This window comes from Cynocephalus volans, chromosome 16 (assembly GCF_027409185.1).
Source record: "Cynocephalus volans isolate mCynVol1 chromosome 16, mCynVol1.pri, whole genome shotgun sequence".
Classification (NCBI taxonomy): domain Eukaryota; kingdom Metazoa; phylum Chordata; class Mammalia; order Dermoptera; family Cynocephalidae; genus Cynocephalus; species Cynocephalus volans.
This window is the reverse complement of record NC_084475.1, coordinates 8,022,931-8,043,698: the sequence shown is the minus strand read 5'-3', so window position 1 is coordinate 8,043,698 and position 20,768 is coordinate 8,022,931. Positions and strand designations below refer to the sequence as shown.

The following is a 20,768-nucleotide window of genomic DNA, read 5'->3' as shown; positions in this document are numbered from 1 at the left end:
ACACTAAACTGCCGCTTTTTGACTTATTTGCAAACTTCGATACATTTATGGAACATCATTCTACTTCATTTTTCTTTCACTGTGTTTTACTTACCTGGCACTGTATTGGAGTGGGCTGTGTGTACTCGGATTTCCGGATCTGGTGCATAAGCTGTTCGTCAAACCCAAAATGAGCAAAACTACTTCCTGGTCTAGGAGGTGCTGCGCCAGAGACCTAGTGGTAGAGACAACTCCCAGGAATGACTTGTGCTTCAACATAAACAGCATTTGAACTTCAAAAATACTTACCTGAATCTAGCATTTTAGCTTGACGATGAAGAAATGAAAATGTAAGTCTGTAGCCAAAAGTATACACTAAAAAGGCAAAACTTCAAATAAGATATATACCTCATATAAAAAACTCTATGATAGCTATTTCTGAGATAAGTCTGTCATATGATTTTAAATGATAGCTAAAAATCTCTTATATCAAAATTAACTTTTTCATAAAACACTTTAAAACAAAGAAATGAGAAAAGTCATTAATGTTCTTTTTTGCCATTTTGCATAAATATTAACCAGATGGTAGAAAAAAATAAAACTTCTCTTGAAATAAAAATGAAATCTGCAAATGAGCTCCAAATAAGACAAGTCTATACCCAATGGTGACAAAAGACATAATCTGACACCTCCATTTTCAGTTATGCTTGAAGAGTTAATGTCTCATTTAGTGTTGGTCCATCAACTTGTCTTGTCAAGCACTGTTCCAATGGTACTCAGATGAAGAACGGGGCTTATAACCTCCATGTGGTCTCCAACAGTGGTAACCTTTCAATGTTTCTCTAGTGATGCTCACATTTCCAATCAGGATTTCACTCAAAAGTTTTTTGGTTTTTTTGGGGGGGAGGTGTGGGGGAGCGGGTGGTGGGAGATAGGTAACCTCTTGGAAAACAGATAAGTACAAACACACACATACATATCTCTCTTGGAAAACAGGAGTTCAAACATCAAGTAGCAACTGGTAAGGCAGACAAAGGCCAGAAAGTTGTTCACACCAGAGTAGATACCAGCGTATGTTCTCTGTTTGTTCACTTAACTAACACTAGCAGCATCCTAAACAACATGGTCAACGTGCAACCCAAAACCTTTTGTTGGGCAATTTAACCTATTATTGTGAAATTAGCGCATGCATATATATATATATATATATACATATACATATATATATATATATATATATATATATTTTTTTTTTTTTTTTAAAGATGACCGGTAAGGGGATCTTAAACCTTGACTTGGTGTTGTCAGCACCACGCTCACCCAGTGAGCCAACCGGCCATCCCTATACGGGATCCAAACCTGGGGCCTTGGTGTTATCAGCATCACACTCTCCCGAGTGAGCCACTGCCGGCCCTATGCATGCATATTTTTAGAAGGTGTTAATTTCTCCTAATTTTTTTGAAAAAAGTACATGTATATAACTTGAGAAGCAAGTGTACCTTAATTTCTAAATATTCTAAGACTTCATATGTTGTTCACATCTATTGATCCTGTTTGTTCAGATCTATTGATCCTGTTTCCTCTTCTTGAAGATGGGGATTCCTATTGTTCATCACTAGCCCACTCAGCACAAAACATTCAAAACTGACCGAAAACATGTAAGAAAAAATGATCCTATCCTAAAATATCTGGACGACTAAAACAATTAAATCAAGACACATGAGGTAGAGATGGCAGCAGCAGCTCAGGGGGGGAGGGCAGGGTTTTCCCTCACATGAGCCAAAGGAATATAATTACTCTAGCAGACAAGGTTAATTCAAGGTTACCAGATAAGCAATAATACTAAACCCGGACTAATTAACATTAATACAAGAATTTTTTGCGTAATGATTGTCTTACCCGAAGATTGAGCTTATGCCGGAGATCTATTAACTGCTGTGGAGTGAGGTTGGTTATCTCTTCATGTTCGTTGTAAAAATTTTTTTCAAATGGTGGGTAGTCAATCTGCAGGTCCAATTATTCAAAGTTAGTCTAGAATTCAAGAGTCAGTCCTGTAAGTTTGATTTTAACACAGAATAACCTTTTACAAATATTACACAAGTAAAGCCAATCCAACTAGGCAGAACAAAGGAATTCATTTATTCTTGACATACATCCCCAAAAGTATAACCAATACCCTTTCCTATTACCAATGTCAATATAAACACCAACTGATTTCCTAAAGAAACTCTTAAGGACAACTCAGATTTGAACAACCTTGAAGTACACTAAGAAATCTCTATGATGCTGACAATCTTCAAGGACAAAGAAAATATTTTAGTCTATAACATCTAAGTATGTTTTGGATTAGGCTGGTCATCTAGCTCTAGGCATTTAAAAACATTTCTAGTATTTCCTTTGGAGATGGTTCTGCCTTTAGAGGGAGTTCTATTCTTTTTAAAAACATGGAACTGCTTATATAACTTAAAAAATGTATAGCCAAAAAAAATCCAGAATAGGCAAATATATGGAGACAGGAAGTAGTTAAACGGTTGCTTGGGGCTGAGGGGAAGAAAGGTGGAAGAGGAGAGGATGAAGGGCAGGGAGAGAAACTTAGATTGACTGTTAATGAGTATAGAGTTTCTTTCTTGGGTGATAAAAATGCTCTAAAACTCATTGTGGTGACAGCTGCATAACTCTGTGAACATATTAAACACCATTGGATCATATACTTTAAAAGGGTGAATTGTATGACATGCAAATTTTATCTCAATAAAGCTGTTTTTAAAAAAATGTATGGCCAAGCATGTCCAATTCCAAAGAGAGCAGTCAACTTCTGCTACTCTTTACAGTTTACTGTACTAAGGATATAAAATATAAACACATCACCACATGTAAATAAAGATGGCTAAATGATTCTTGTTTTGACATCATGAAATGTCCATAATTTTTTAAGGAGAATTTAAGCCTTCTATACAGTTGGACAAAAATTTCAATAATTCTGGATACATCCAAAAAAATTTGGTGAGAAGAGTGGCACTGTTTCACATTTTAGCAAATCTTTTTAATGTCTAACTTAAAAGAAAATAGCTCCTATTGAATTCAGATTATTGTGATAGGTTGTTGTAACTTAAGCTCATGAAGAAAATCTGGCCTCACAAAGATATGTAATTAGAAAAGGGAAGAAAGTGTTTTAATAGCCTTTTCAAATACTTGCAGATATTTATTCTTAACTTTTTTTGCTTGCTTGTCTTTGTATGGTGCACCAAACCCTTGACCTTGGTATTACAAAGTGGCATCCTAACCAACTGAGCTAACTGGTCAGCCCAAGACAGGCATTTTTTTGGTGACTGACCTGTATGAGGATCTGAACCCTTGACCATGCTCTAACCAACTGAGCTAATTGGCCAGCCCTTATTCTTTTTTGATGTCACACTAAAACTTGACAAGCTGTCATTTTCTAAAGATTATTTTCATTGTGTAATCTGAAACCACATCACTGAACTTTTTTTCACTCCATTACATTACAATCCATTGATCTATCAAACACACGCACACAATTTTTTTTTTGGCAGCTGGCCAGTATGGGGATCCACACTTGTGACCCTGATGTTATAAGGCTCTAACCAACTGAGCTAACTGGCCAGCCCTATCATATATTTTGAATGGAGCTTTTACTCATGACTGATTCTGTAATGTCATGCATTGGCCATTTGGAAAATATTGGTTCACTGAGGTAGTACACAGATCATCCAACTGCTGACACATTAAAAAAAAAAATCAGTTGATATTAATATCACACATTTTTTTTAAAAAAAAATCTGTTGAGGGCCGAGCCCGTGGCGCACTAGGGAGAGTGCGGCGCTGGGAGCGTGGCGATGCTCCCGCCGCGGGTTCGGATCCTATATAGGAATGGCCAGTGCAAGCGCCGGTCACGAAAAAGACAAAAAATAAATAAATAAAAAATAATAATTTGAAATCCTTTAAAAAAAAAAAAATCTGCTGATATTAACATCACCATCAATTTTATCACAATGGTCTTTAAGCACTGGGAAGCTGTTAAGCTTGCTGTGGTGGATTTGCAAGTTTTCCAAATTCTAATTTTTGTTTGAAAGTTTGAATTTCTATAATTGGTAATAAACACTTTCAATTGTTTTCCTTGAAGTGTCATTCATTTTCTCAAGTGAAAATGGTTTTGCATGAAAAAAAGCTAGTTCAGCTTACAACTCAAACGTGTTTTCTTGAGACATCTATCATATTTTGGTATGCAACAGAAATTCTTTATGTGTACTTTCCATTTTGTCACACAGAATAAAAAGACACGTAACTCAAGGATCAAGATTTAATAAGTAATAATTTTATAGTTTCATAAGTGCTTTCTTAAGTAAAACTGGCTTTTTTTTTTTTTCCTAAACTGCAATGCTCTGGCAGGGAAGAATATACTGACTACGCAAACAGCTTGGTGCCACTGAATTAATTCATACTAAGGCATCAGGAGTTTTACCAACCATTGCTCTTACACCATCAATGAAAATGATGATGCTATGAAAAAGGCAAACAGTCTTAACATTATTATGAAAATTCTTTTGATTTTGTAGCCTCCCCAAAAGAATTCCTCCAAAAGTCCTTGGACTACACTTTGAGAAACACTGCACTAGATCTAGAATCACTAAGGTATACAAGATGTAGCCTGATATTTAACCTGGATGAAATATTGATATTTTTTCAAGTGAGTGTACTAATGTCCTCCTTTCCTTTCCCTCACTTAAGGAACCTATAATTCCTGGCTCCAATTTGAAGAAACAGCCTCTCATCTGCCCCAGATCTGGGAGCAATAGTAAAGATTTACAGCAATTAAAAAACAAATGCAGGCACTGGCTGGTTAGCTCAGTTGGTTAGAGGACAACCTCCTAATACCAAGGTCATAAGTTTGCATCCTCCTACCGGCCATCTGCCCCCTCAAAAAAAAAAATGCAGGGCTGGTCAGAGCACTGTGTTATGACACCAAGTTCAAGGCTTCCGATCCCCATATTGGTCAGCTGCAAAACAAACAAACAAAACTTCAAAAAACAAATGCAGAACCAACAGACCATTTTGAAAGGAAGATCCTAAGTGTTGGTTCTGGAAAACAAGTATAATTGCTTGAAAAAAATTATTAAGATTCTAAAATCGAATGTGACCAAGTGATTTAGCTACATTTTTCAACAACAACATAGGCTGTGAAGTTTCATGGAATTTCTGACTCAACCACTTAGCAGAGATGACAAGATCCCAAAGCACAAATATTCTCATGACATTAAAGTACTCAGATAATGGGAAAACCTAAATATTAAAGCTGAGGAAAACTGTATCAGCTTGAAACAAGAATCAAATTCAGCAAGGAATACCATACCTCTGAATGATCAATGGGAGGAAGAGGATCAATGATTTTTTTGGAAGGTGCAATCGGATTTCCATCACTGTCATATTCCAGATTGTCTTCCTCCTCCTCCTGAACCACACCAGCAGTTGGGTTTTCTGCCATGTATCGAAAATAAGCTTCCTGCAGGAAAGCACAAGAACATAATCACACCCAAATACAATTGAGAATGTTTCTGCTCCCGTAATTAGTGCACACAGTGTACCAGATGACTGAGTTTAAATACCTACCAAGAAGGGCAAGACTTTTACTAGCAATGATTCCTTTAACAATAGCAGGATTGAAAAGGACAATCAGAAGAAATGAATGAGGCAGTTAGTACTATAAAATGATTTAACTTAAGAGGACTCACAAATCTGTCTGTTCCACAGCCTTCTTGGGGTGGGCTGTCTACCTATCCTGTCCAGAACTGTAGAACACATGCTGTGGCTTTATCAGTCCAAGTTTGGAAGTTGCCACTGTGTTAGAAAGGTCACAAACCTGGAAAGGGCTACTGCTCACTCTGGTTCTTACCATCCCACAACTGAACAATGGAAAAGAAAACAAAACAAAACACTAATGCTAATGGACAGTCATTAATGCCCCATCTTGAAATATAAGAATCACAAACAGAACTCTTAGAGAGGTAGAGGTTAGCTATTGCTAAAAGTCAACAACAGATCCCACACTACTCTACAACTTGATAAGAATAAACATTAATTTTGGATTTAACTTAAAAAAGCAAGTTGAATAAAGCTCATATTTGTTTTTGATGTCATAGTTGATCAAAAGTTCCGTCTTCAACATGGGGGAAAGCCATGTGAATCTTTATATTGCCAATTGGTCATACAGGTAGAAACGGAGCAAGTCAAATGACATTCCCAGCTGAAGGTCAGGAATGGCCATTTCAGTGAAGGCAAGCTCTAGCTTGTCCTCAGTACAGACTTTGTGGGGTAAAAATAAAAGATAGAAATACTGCATAGGAACTCACTTGGTCATCTTCCTCTTCAATGTCATCTCGAATACCCCTGGAAAAACAAGCGGAGAAACAAACTTCCCTGCAAATGTTCCACATACCCAGCTCCATACTTACAGCAGATTAGTGTTGAATTCCACACAGCACAGGAACTCTCAACACTAATAATAACAAAGCAGCAATAAGCACACTGTAAACTATCCACCCATCATGTATGTGTGGTTTCACTCTATTAGCTGCAGTTTGCATATCTTTTATTTCGGTGAGGGGGCTGGCTGGTACAGGGAATCAAATCCTCAACCTTGGTGTTACAACACTGTGCTTTAACCAACTGAGCTAAGTCCAGCCCCTGCATTTCTTTTAAATGGGATGATATGGTATCCTTAGGAACATCAATTACTAACAAGGATATAAGTAGTAAAAACTTTCTGAAGATAGATGTCAAAGGATCCTAGCCTTATCAACCCATACAAACACACTGTGAAAAACATTTCATATGAATAAGAAAAACAATTCCTGCATTTGGTATACAATAGGAAGAATGTCACAATTTTCTAATTGTCCCCCAGAATTTCTAGCTCTAGAGCAGTTCACATGGGGAAGGGGACCTGTCACTTGCTGCATCTCTCAGGAGCTATCTAAGGTATGGTTGCTTAGTTCCCAAAACCATCTCTTCTTAATCAGACTACCTAACTAGAGCATTTGCTATTTCTAAGGCAATCACAGCAAGCAACACCACCAGTGTAGGGCAGCTGGAAGAGGATACAAAATACGGTAAGCACCAGGGAGGGCTGAACCTCCATATGGCACAAGAACCTTGGGAAGGACCTGAAGCACTGATTGCTAAGCAGAGGGAGAAAAAAGTACAACTATGCCTGGTAGAAAAAACTTTAAGAGTATACTCAGCAACAGAAAGAGGAGACTTCTCTTTCCCAGAAAATAAAGTACTTCAAGTTCTAACTATGGTTGCTAAAGCATGATGTCTCTCCTTAAAAAAAATTAGATTTTATTACTAACAATAGTTTTTATGATATAATTACCATTACTTCTCATAATCAACCATATAGGCATTAACCTATTTTATATTAATTATGGGACAAAACTCAGAACAATGAACCCAAACTTTAGTAATTATACTCCTCTATCCCCTATTGTAATTCATTACTTGTGTTTACTAAGCAACTATTTATAGTAGAAGACCAAATATATTCTACCAAACATAATGCTTTTTTTTTTTTTGATGGGGGCAGCTGGCTGGTAAGGAGATCCAGACTCTCAACTGTGGTGTTAACTCCATGCTCTAAAGAACTGAGCAAACTGGCCAGCTAAAAAATGCTTTTTAATTACTGCAAATGCAGTAATTTTAAAACTTTAGCCATCTCTATTATCTATAGAAATATTCCATACAAAGATAACTTCAAGTAAAGACTTTTGTGTACTTTAATTTTTTTTCTTCTATAAACTTTGGGGGCATAGGCTTTGCAATACTTTAGCAATTTTCATGTAACCTTTGTGAGGGAGAAGAAAACAACTTACTTTACGTTTTTTCTTTCCTTGTCCTTTTCTTCCAGCCTCTTCATGTCTCTAGCTGCCTGATCCTAATGAAACAAAAGGCTGTATGGAATCACATCAACTAAAAACATCAAAAGGGAAATTTCTTTACAAAGAATTTTCAGATTGGAACAAGTACCACCATTGCTTTAGCTATGTGTTTTGACAAATGCATTTTGATGCAATTTCCATCAATTTGATTTTGCATTTTTTGACAACTATTTTTCAAAGAGAAATACCCAAAATGCTCTAAAAACTTGACTATACACGGATTGCATGATTTTAATCTGTAATATATGCCATGCCTGAAAAAATTAGCAAAAATGCTTGACTCACAAATACATAACTTTTGGTCACTTTTTTTTTTTTTTAAGTTAATGATATAATTATGACTGTAAAGGGCTTTTTTTTTTTTTTTTTTTAAAGATGACCGGTAAGGGGATCTTAACCCTTGATTTGGTGTTGTCAGCACCATGCTCACCCAATGAGCCAACCGGCCATCCCTATATGGGATCCGAACCCACGGCCTTGGTGTTATCAGCACCGCACTCTCCCGAGTGAGCCACCGGCCGGCCCTGTAAAGGGCTTTAAATTCAGACAAATCAGGCTTTCTCAAAGTGTAGCTTAAGACCATTTATATCAGATTACCAGTGGCACTGGTAGTAAATACAGATTTCTGGATCTGACTCTGGAACCATAGTTCACAACCTGGGACAATTTTACCTCTAGGCAACATTTGGCAGTTTCTGGGGATATTTCTAAGTTTCACAAGGGAGAGGATGTGGGGGTAACAGATAGGCATGCTGATGGTGAATGTGTATAGCTTTTAAATTTTCAACAGGCAATTCTTATACACAGCAAACTGACAATCACTGATCTAAATTAATCTTTCAATTTATACATTTGAAAATCAAGGTCAGAAGAATTAGGTGATTCTTCCCAAAGTTAGACATATTCCGCACAACTGTTTTTCACTATAAAGCAACATGAGTATTTCTGGCTACCTTTGATTTTTTAAAATGCCACTATGTATACGATAGTATGGTAAAGAGTTCTAGCAAATCAAATGTTCCCAATAAAGAGGAATTATTTTAAAAAGAAATATTACACAGAAACTGCTTTTCAAAGGATTGAGCCAGACAGAAGACATACTCGAGACTTACAAATTAAAGATGACATAAGCAATGGAACATAAGAAAGAGGTCACAACTTGTAGAACATTTCTTTTTAAGCCTACATAAATCTTTTTTTGGAACACTAGCTAAAAATAAATCTTCACCTAGTTCAAGCACTAGAAAAGTTTATACTTTCTAGAAAAGTTGACATCTGAGATCAAGAATTAGTGCAAACACTTAGGCAACCACTCTCTCTCCAAGATCAGACAATAACCAGTTTCTCTGTCCTAAAATATGCAGAACCCCTTTCGATACTACACCAAAAAGATACCAAGAATGACACTGTATCAAAAAGATTTAACCTCCAAATGACTTCAAATACTGAATGCCAAGCAAGAGAATCTGGGCCATTCTCAGGTACTCTCACTCAAAAAGAGCTACGCCAGCTTGCACTATCATAAATTAAATCTACATTTAAACCTAGAAAATCTAGAGCTGATTTTTCTTCTAATTCATTACCAGGGATCTCAAGAAATGAGACCAGATTCTCTGGGAAACATCCTTTTGGGAAATGACCATATCTCAAGACGATGAAAAAAAAAAAAAAAAAAAAAAATGACGTGTACAAGACATCTAAAACACGACAAATTATTTACTGCCTTTACTTCTAGAGTAAATCATTTCAACTATTTACTAATACCTACTATGTTGCAAGGCACATGTATGTTCTGAATAGTTAAGTGGCAAAAATACAGTGCTACAGGAACTCAAATAAGGAATGATACAGCATGAAGAATATGAGGTTTGGAGGTGAATTCTGGGTCTGCCATCTATTAAATGTATACCCTTCAGCAAGTAACTTGTTATAAATCAAAGGTGGAAAACTCAAATACCTAATGGATGCCAAGCTGGTAATAAATAAATGAAGAAAGCTAGCATAAGAAAAGTTGTATTTTTTTTGACACAGACATGCTTTGCTTACACGTAGTAAGTAGGCATATTCTTCTGAAGAAGAATGCTCTAATTTTTCTTGTAACACCCTTTTATTTTCTGATATTTGTTAGAGACCCAAGTTCAGAAAAATATTTCTCCACCATATGAAAACTTAGAATGAAAGCACAATGATAAATGGTTCTAATGGTGGCCTCGATGTCAAGACAACAGGGATTGACGGAACTAAGGTGAACAAGAAAAAACATGCCTTGTCTGAGGGGGGGAGCAAATGGAAGAAGTTAAAGCCAACGTGACTATGTGAATACTGGTGTCATTAATAGAAATAAGACAAGAAAATGACCCAGTTGAGAAAGAAAAGATGATGAATCCGGTTTAATGTGCCAGTGGCACACAACCATGTAAAAAAGTCCAAAGTGCTCTTTCAGCACAGCTGAAACCAAAGAGAAAGTATGAGACTAAAGACATGAATGATGCACACAGAAGTTAAACTTTAAAAGTGGGTGAGGTCACTAAGGAATGTACAAAGAGTGGAAATAGCAAATCAACATAGGTAACTGTAAAGGAACCTTTGTATTTGAGAAATTGGAAGAGGATCACAAGAAGAATGACAGACAACAGTCTGATGAATATTTAATATTTGTGGTGCAATAATGATATGATGGTTATGTTTTTCAGAGTTCTCTTACAGAAATACAGAACACTGAGGGATGAAATTCTATATCTGGGATTTACTTTAAAATAATCCAAAAAAGAATTAGAGGTGGGAAGTATTAGATAACACAAGACTGACCAAAAGCTATTAATTGATAAAGCTGGGTGAAGAGTATACAAGAATTCATTTATTATTCTACTCTGTCTGTGTTTTAAATTTTCTGTAATGAAAAGTAAATAAGTAAGTAAATAGAAACAAGAGTCAGAGAGATGGGAGAAAAAGGAATAAATGCAGAAATCACAAAAGCCTATCGAGAAGAGTTTCAAGAAGGAGGGGGTAGTGAGTTTTAATTTCTACAAGGAGGTCATGGATGTTATTGATAATGCTGATAATAAATAACATTTAAAACTACAAAATACAGAATTTATAATTTTAGCAAGTTCCTTAACTGCCTTACATAAATATGTACTTAATAAAATGCTAGATTGAATGTAATAATGTTCATTCATTTTAGAATATATTAAGATTAAAATAAAACACACACACACACATAATAAGCTACCATGTTTAAAGGTTACAGTGCAAATTTCTAGCCACCAATCAATTCTGAAAATACTAAAGGACAAGTAGAAATAGATTTAAGCAACTGTACAGTATGAGAATAAAATTCCTTTAAAAAAAAATGGACTAGAAAAATTCTGAATAAGGTTTGAAGTACTAAGTTAACCTGATCTATTTCTTGTTCCTGAATATTTTTTTAATGAAACAAAGAGTTGCATGATACTTGCCTCCACTTCAGCCATAAATGCTTCCAAGGGATCATCATCACTGTCAGAATCCACTGGCTTGGAATGAAATTGCTGGCGGGTTGGTGAGTTTTCAGCAGGAATGTAAGGTAAATCAACATTGCTAGAGTCTTCTTCCTCATCTTCAAAATATCTGAAAATTAAGATGCAGATTGGTGAAGTGAGTATTTAGTTTGGGGTTAGTGAATCTTTCATTTAACAGAAGTTTTTATTATAGAATATCTTACTATTAAGAGATTTATCCTATACAGGTCAAATTAGAGACCTCTAAGGCTCTGGCTAAGGACCTAATTATTAAGTATTATTTAATATATACAAAATTCTAAATACTGCAAAAAACCAGTCACAACAGATTCTCGATTTCAATAGTGTCTGTTCAAATCACATTCCTAGTTTTGTTAAAAGGGATGAATTTTCAGTACAAATTTAGTATGTTATTGTTGAATAGATACAGCAAATATTAAAGAGTTTGTGCTACGGAAAAAAAATGAGACCTCTGTATGAAACATTTATTCATTATAATTCTTAAAAAAACTTAAGAGATATTTTCATATGGCTAGGGACTTTCTTCAGAAGTTCTGGGTTATTTTTTGAGGACTGAAAGAAAACTTCTAGAATTAAAAATAAATGCTCAATATAAAATCATTCATCACACTACTTAAATATTCAGAAAGGACAACTTCAAAACTTGGAGAAAGTATCACTTTCTCTCTAACAAATATTCCAGAAAAGGTTGTCAATACAGCTCTTTATAAACTAAAACAAAACACTGTTCAGACCTTACCTCAAAGTTAAATAAAATAGTAGTATAACCAAATATGTTAAAATAAATAACTACAGCTTAAAAATTTAAAGCACTTCAAGTCTTCATTGGAATTATTTTAAAAGCTCTAACAACTGTTATGCTATACACACACATATACACACATTAATATAATTGTATATATACATACTATATATTATATCACTACACATAATGATAGTATATATACTGTACTATATGTACACTTGTGCACACTCACTTATAAAGTATGCTATATATACTAATGCAATAATATATACACTATATACTATATTATATGTAATATGTATTCATGTATATATAGTGTACATACACTAATACCTACTCACATATACACACATACACTAATGCATACTCATTTATATAACAGATTTTATGAAACTAATGAAAAAATATCCTGAACTGGTTAACTACTCTCCAGAATAATGATCTTTGACTCTGCTGAACCTTAAACACTACTTCTGTATTTGATTCCTAATATAACATACCAGCTTTCTAAAATGTTCTGTCTTTAAAAAAATTTTGAACTCCAATCTTCAGAAGCTTTTTTTAAAAAAATTAAAAGAAAAAGGGCTGGCCGATTAGCTCAGTTGGTAAGAACGTGGTGCTGATAACACAAAGGTCCAGGGTTCGATCCCTGTACCAGCCAGCCACCAAAATAATAATAATATATATTAAATAAATAAATAAAAATCTCAAGCAGTGTTACAACCAGGTTAGAAATAATAGCAATAAGAGATTTCCTCAGATTCAGCAAAGAGAAATTCAAAATTGTAACTGGTAAATATGTTTCTTGAGAACTGTGGGAAAAATCTGAGTAGATTTCTCTACTACTATAAGATGTTACAACATAGTAGTTGTAAGGACTTGGATGTTGATGCAAACGGTATTTCTACCAGTTCTGACAACTGTCCGTGTTTATGAAACAATTTATGTGTTGTAATAAAAGACTGCAGTAAAGACCACCAAAAAACACATGAATTCTATAAAACTCTTCAGCCATATTTAAGTTTGAGTGGCTTCAAAATCCTGCAACCATAACTTATTGAGCAACTGCCCACCAGAACACTATCTGGAAAGAAATCATAATTCACTGAATGAGTAAAGTATGCACACAAGTATCATATTTTTTTACAAATGAGTAAAGTTGACATTTAACTTATTACGAACAATATAATTCGGTAATAACCAACTGATGAAGTCATTATTATCTAGGAAACAAATAGTTTTTTGGACTCAATTTCTGCTGATGAAATGAATACCTGAAAGCCCAACCTTCGCTAAATTACCAGTAATTACCACTTACGCGTTTTCTTCATCAAAGTTGGCCCGTTTAGATCCAATCTTGTAGAAAGAAGGGAGCTGTGGTGGAACTGACTTTCCAAATCCAGAAGAAGAACTGGTTGCCCCAAAAGCACTGTGGGACTGTTGGGGGAGTTTGGGTTCCTCCTTCTTCCCAGCACTGATGGCAAAACCCCCAAAGCCAAATCCCCGCTTAGTGCCAGGGCCACCTTTATTCCAGTTCATGGTGCCAATGATTGATCTGTTAGGAATAAGATACATGAATATAAACTTAACTTTATAAAAGTAAACAGCCCCATGGGCTTTTATGTCTCTTCCAACCTCTACCTACAATTTTATTTTAATATTTTGCCTCTCAATTAAAACTATAATGCTGTACTTCAGATACACACTATGCTAACCTCCACCCACACTATGCTAACCTCCATCAAATGATTACATTTTCTAAAAAACTGAAGAAATTGTTACTCATTTTATTAGGATCTCAATATGATTCAGCTGGAGTTCAGTATGCAGGACACATGTTCAGAAAGACAGGCAGGGCCAAGATGAACAGCTTTGTAGGCAATGCTAAGAACATACCATACAAAACTGTATTTTGCCAGCTACAAAGAATTAATTTTAAGCAAAAGGGGACATGTTTCAGATCAGCATTTTAGAAAGACAGATGAGAGATAGTAGGAAATTGGAGGCAAGGAAAATGGTTAGGAGATTGTTAAAGAAATGAAGATGTGAAGTGACAAGTTCCTTAACTTGAAGAAAGTACCTGTGAGGAAGGAGAAAGAGGTGGTGGATCTGAGTTATTTTTTAGGCACCTATGAGGAAGAATCAATAGGGCCGTGTGACCAATAATTGGAATGAAAGCAAAGGAAAAATGAAGAGTCTAGAATAACCTTGGAAGTTTCTGGCTTTGAGGACTGAGTTAACGGTGGTGCCATTCAGAAATGGAAACCTAAAAGAAAAGTCAGGCTTGCAGCAGCAGGCAGAAGAGATGAGTTCAGTATCTATGGGAGAGCTAAGGAGGAAAGCCAAGCAGGGTCTGTAACTGTGGAGAGGAACGTGGGGTAGAGCTACAGATTAAAGACATTAGCCTTTGAGGTAAATAAGCTAGCAGAGAGAGGGCACAGAGAGTGAGAAAAGAGGTACAACAAATCTTATGGTATGCCAATATTTAAGAATGGGCAGAGGAAGAGAAACTTACATGGAAACTTGAGAAGAAACGGGAGGAGAGGAAGAGGAGGAGGGAGAGAAAGAGAGAGAGAGAAACACAGATGACAGGCAAAAAGAAATGTCCAATGTTAAAAACTAAAGAAAAGTCAAAAAGCCTCTGTTGGATATGCAACCAGGAGTCATCAGTGCGAGTAGGTTCAAGCAGCAGTAGGAGTAGGATTGAGGACTGACTGGTAAGTGACTGGCAGAGGATGAAGACTAGGTCAAGAGGAGGGAAGATTATTTTGTAGGCCATCTACCAATGATAGGAAGGAGAAAGTGAGGTTATTAGCTAGAGAAATCTTATTTTTTAAAGAACAAATGTAAGCATGTTATACAATAAAGAGGAAAAGCCAATTTAGAAAAACTGAAGATGTAGGGTGACAGAAAAAAATAATAGGCATGAGGTCCTGAGGAGATCCAAAGAGACAAGATTAAAACCTTTCAGAGGAGTAAATAACTCTTCCCCCCAGACTGGAGGGAAGGAAAAAAGGACGGGCATGGACATAAATTAATCTTACTAAATAATCAAAAGATTCTTAATACAAAAGAAGCAAATCAACTTCTGCCACAAACAGGCAAGGAGTAAGACCTTGGGCAGGTGAGAGTTGCTTAATGGCTTTCAGACCCAGCAAAAGCAATCCTTTCACTAGTTGATTTAGAACACACTGCCCATTTCCCCTAATTTATTGCCTCTAGCAAGACCAAACAATTGTGCTTTTTATATAGTCCACTGACTAACATGTCAACTCCATGAGGGTAGGAACTTTGCTTGTTTTGCCTGGCACTGTATCCTTGGTGCCTAGTGTGTGTTTAGTACTCAAAAATTTTTGTTGAGTGAATAAATATCATGTATCCAGGCTCTCCAAAATTCATCCCAGTATTTGTGAAAACCACTGTCTTGCATTATTACGAACCTTGTTATCTAGCCATCAACATTTCATGATTAAATCTAAGCCAGATCATTCTCAATACATCATTGATTACTCTCTTGACAACAGTTTTTCCTGCCATTAAACCATGTATATAGCTACTGAACCTTGACAGTCACACAGGTTTGAGAAATTATAGCTGATAGAAGAAGCAGAAAATAGCCACTCATTTCTATTTGGTTGTATGAAGTTCAATAAAAGAGAAAACAGAACCCTCCTCTGCATAGGCTATTAAAATTAATTTAAATTGTCTAAACACTGCTTGGAGAAGAGACATCTACTAAATAGTTAATAAGCAAATCAAAATATAATAAAACTATTAAAAAATTAACTATAATCTTATGTGTGGTTGTGTTCAAAGGTCCCTTTATTTGGTACACAGAGCCTGGTACATCAAGCTGACACACACACACACACACACACACACACACACACATCAAGCTCACACACACACACGTACATCATCCTTCCCACCAAGCTGGCAAACCTTCATAATAACTTCTTAAATTGATGACAGAAAAAGAAAGTGAAAACACCCACTAGCTTCAAAGGTCCCTTTATTTGGTACACAGAGCCTGGTACATCAAGCTGACACACACACACACACATCAAGCTCACACACACACACACACACACACGTACATCATCCTTCCCACCAAACACACACACACACATCAAGCTGACGCTGACACACACACACACACACACACACACGCACGCACATCAAGCTCACACACACACACGTACATCATCCTTCCCACCAAGCTGGCAAACCTCCATAATAACTTCTTAAATTGATGACAGAAAAAGAAAGTGAAAACACCCACTAGCTTCAGGGCATATACTATTCACTACATGGCTTCCTATACCCAGTTAAACTTCACAGATTTCACTAAAAACAAGCTCAACAACAAAAAACCACCTAATTTAAAAATGGGCAAAGGACTTGAATAGACATTTCTCCAAAGATATTTGACTGGCCAATAAGCACACGAAAAGATGTTCAACATCAGTAATCATTAGGGAAATGCAAATCTATACCATAATGAGATATCACCTCACACCCATTAGGATGGCTACTATTGGGGGGGAAAAAACCCAACAGAAAATAGACTGTACGAAAAGGTAGTGAGTTATCCCAAGTGACTGTTTACAGTGAGTTACAGATTGAACTTCTTATTCTACTCTTTTCCCCCTTCTCACTACTGCACTTGACTAGTTTTAAAAAACGAACAACAACAAAACAGAAAATAAGTGCTGACCAGGATATGGAGAAACCAAAATCCTTGTACACTTTTTAGTGGGAACGTAAAATGGTTCAGCTACTGTGGAAAGCAACATAGTGGTTCTTCAAAAGACTAAACATAGAATTACCATATGACCCAGCAATTCTTCTGAGTATGTAGCCAAAAAAATTTAAAGCAAAGATCTGAACAGATATTTGTATACCTGTGTGCATAGCAGCGTTTTTTCACAATAACCAAGAGATAGAAGCAACCCAAATGTCCACCGATGGATGAATGGGCAAACAAAACATGTTATGTCCATACAATGGAATATTATTCTGCCTTCAAAAGGAAAGAAATTCTGATACATGCTGCAACATGGATGAACCTTGAAGACATTATGCTAAATGAAATAAGCTAGTAATAAAAAGACAAATACTGTATGATTCCACATATATGAGATACCTGGAGTAGTCAAACTCAGAGACAGAAAGTAAAATGTTGGCTGCCAAGGGCTGCAGGGAGGGGAGAATGGAGTGTTATTGTTTAATGGATTCAGAGTTTCAGTTTTACAAGATGAAAAGAGTTCTGTATCTGGATGGTGGTGCGAAACAACGTAAATGTACTTAATGCCACTGAAGTGTGCACTTAAAAATGGTTAGTATTTTTATGTGTATTTTATAATTTTAAAGACAACAAAAATAAAACTATGAAAATTAAAGAATCAGAATTCCATTTGCCCGTGTTATTTTTTAGATTATTTTATCCAATTTATGAGGGAGTAACGATGCTGTCTAGACCTCAGTCTCTACTCTGAAACGCAAACATATTGTGAAAATTTGATTACATTTTTTCTCTTCAAAAAAGATTCCTGGGCTGGCTGGTTAGCTCATTTGGTTAGAGTGTGCTGATAACACCAAGGTGAAGAGTTCAAATCCCTGTATTGACCAGCTGCCAAAACAAACTGTAAAAAAAAAAAAAAAGAAATAAAAAATAAAAAAATAAAAAGATTTCTTTTAAAAATAAAACACCTAATTTGAAAAGAATTAGCTGTGTAATGGAACCATAAACAAATTTTAATGAGCACTTGCTTTAAGAACAACCTAGGTTGGGTCTTAGTAATAACCAAGAGCATCCATTGTTTTATACTAACCAATAACCACTATCCATTTTCTGTGATGTGCCCAGCACTGAGGGACACCTCTCATGTATATCCTCTCTTTCACTTCCACCTCCATTATTGTAATAACTTTCTATTATTTTTAAAGGCATTTTTATAAACAAGAGAAAAACAGTTACAGAAGAGTTTCAGACTTAAGTGTTGGTTTGAAGTTTTTCACCCTTGTATTTTCAGTTACATTTGTTTATTGTTAAATGTAGTTCTAAAATCTAAAACTCGCTAAGAAAAATTACTTTTATTCTAAAAGTAATGTCTTTTTTTTATCATACTACCTATAGCACTTTCCTTAGTACAGTATTTATTACATGTACTTATCACCATTGTTAAAATAAAAACAGTTGTTTAAATAAAGCAGCTATGGCTGGCTGGCTAGCTCAGCTGGTTAGAGTGCAGCCTTGTAACACCAAGGTCATGGGTTCGGATCCCCATGCCGGCCAGCCACCAAAAAAAACCAAACAAACAAACAAAAAATTAACTCAGAGAAGATCACAGATTTAATCATTAAAAAACAAATGTAAAAACTAAATAAAGCTGCTATGTTTGCCTAAGGGGGCAATATTACTTTTCTATTCTGAACATTATAAAATTCATTATAGGCATAATGCAAATAGTTTCTTAGACAGGTTTTAGCTGTTTTGCTTTATTAAAAGTCTGTATTTTACACACCTACATATGTAATTCTTAATACAGAACGGACAGTTCAGTATGAGCAGTAAGCATCACCTCCTTTCTTGGCCATGTTTCACCATACTTCTGCTTTGCCTTAGCCACCTGTATTTTCTCATCCTCCTGACCCTTCTAGGTATTCTCCGTCGCCATGTATCAAGGAGAAAAATACACATTTATAAGAATGTGGTGGCGAGCCCAAAGTCATTAAACCTAAAATTTGGTAAACTTAGGTTGTAACCCTGGATTTGCCACTACCCCCCTAGTGACCTCAACATTGATCTAACCTCTCATAGCCTCAGTTTGCTTATTTATAAACTGGAGGGTGGTTAGACTAGATCAGTGAATCTAAAATGAATTTCTTCAATGAATATTAATGAATGTACCTTATCTTTCAAGCACTATATGAAAAAGGAAAAGTTACAAATCTTTGGACTAGGTGAATTTTGAGTTTAACTAAAATTAGCTATACTAAAAATAGTAATTTTTTTGACTAGGAGAACCAGGCTGAAAGGAGAAAAAAAGTCTGGGAAGCAGGTAAGCAGTGGCCTGGTGCTGGAACAGATTAGGGCCATCAGCGGTGTTGAGAGCCTTAGAGTCCTGGGTACCTGAGACTCAGGTATGGGAGACATTAGAAGACGGTGGCAGGATGCAAAAGATCAACACACTCATTTCATCCATGTCTTTTCTTCTGGACTGATTTCTATTCCACATGCCAACTCTGACTGGTACTAGCCTTCTGGAGCTCTTTGTTGAGACAGACATTGAGGCGCATCTTCAAGTAGTGAAGGTGAATAAATAGTGTAACATGTCAGATAACATGCCATGAGCGCTTTAGAAAATGTATTTGGAGGTAGAACATCTGATTTTGAGTTCTGGCCATATGCTAGCTGTGTAATCCTGAGCAAATAACATTCTTTCCAGTCCATTCTCCTCATGTTTAAGGACATTACAAAGGATACAAATGAAGAGATGAATAGGGCAGGTATAGGAGAAGAGGTGCAGAGCTTCCATGCTCTCCCCAGGCACGCCACCCTCCAGGAACCTCCAAGTGTTCAGCTATCTGGAAGCCTATAATAATTTTCTAAGTCTCTCTGATTACTATCCACCCTTATACCGCCACGAGAGTGATAATTAAACCCAAATATACTGAGGGCCTATTTCATGCCAGGCACTGTTCTAGGCACTGAGGATATGTAATGAATGAGATACAGCCACAGCCCTCTGAGAGTTCACAGTCTAGTCCAGGAGAGAAAAACAAAATCATATAATTTCAGGTAGTAAAAGTGTTATGAAATGAAAGCAATCAGAGTGAGAGACAAGGTATCACAGACATGAGTCAGGCAAGGTCTCCATGAGGTGAATGACATTTGACAGCTACACCCCCCCTGCCCCTGGCACCCCGTAGTGTTCAAGAATATGTTTTATTGGAAAAGTCGTGGTGATGTACATCTAGAAGCTGCATTTACAGCAGAGAATATTCCGTAGGTGATGAGAAGTGACTCTATGGAGTAAAGTAAACAGTGAGACAGACAAACAGCAAAAAGAGAAAATGACTTTCTACTTCCTTTGGCAGAGTAGCATGGTGTGTGTTCACACCATGGAACTAGGGAAAGTAAAACTAAGAGACATGAGCATTCAGATGCTCAGCAAAAACAATCTTCTTTCAGGTTCTTCCAGATCCTGGCTCCAAACCTTCCAAACACACATTTCTGACTGTCACTCCCTTCAATTCAACAGCTCTCCACAGTTAATCAACCAGGCTGGAATGACCCTCCACTGTGGCAACAAACTACTTTTCCCATTCACATTTCCCACAGTTTTCCCACATGCATTCAGTTTTCCAAGAAAACCAAGCACTTTGGTGAATGTTCTTCTATCTACATGAATTCCGTCCCCACCAAATCTCACACTTTATCTACCTACCAAAGCCCATCCCATCCTTCAAAGCCCATCTCAGATACCAACTCCTAGAACAAAGACATGAATAAGACTTCCTCAGAACAGTTAACTCCCTCCTCAAACTCCCTTTCCAGTCTTA

At 36.3% G+C, this 20,768-nt stretch overlaps 1 protein-coding gene across 1 annotated transcript in view; it reads right to left on the bottom strand.

The window, feature by feature from the left end:
- The window catches only part of DDX42 (DEAD-box helicase 42), a 36,644-nt gene that overhangs the window by 12,257 nt on the left and 3,619 nt on the right, over positions 1 to 20,768 (bottom strand). The window contains exons 2-8 of the mRNA XM_063080345.1: positions 13,519 to 13,755; positions 11,393 to 11,543; positions 7,869 to 7,930; positions 6,348 to 6,384; positions 5,351 to 5,500; positions 1,879 to 1,983; positions 95 to 214 (exon numbers count right to left, since the gene is read on the bottom strand). Of these exons, the coding sequence (XP_062936415.1) occupies positions 95 to 214; positions 1,879 to 1,983; positions 5,351 to 5,500; positions 6,348 to 6,384; positions 7,869 to 7,930; positions 11,393 to 11,543; positions 13,519 to 13,739 (846 nt within the window). The 5' untranslated portion in view covers positions 13,740 to 13,755. The remainder of the gene's footprint in view (positions 1 to 94; positions 215 to 1,878; positions 1,984 to 5,350; positions 5,501 to 6,347; positions 6,385 to 7,868; positions 7,931 to 11,392; positions 11,544 to 13,518; positions 13,756 to 20,768) is intronic.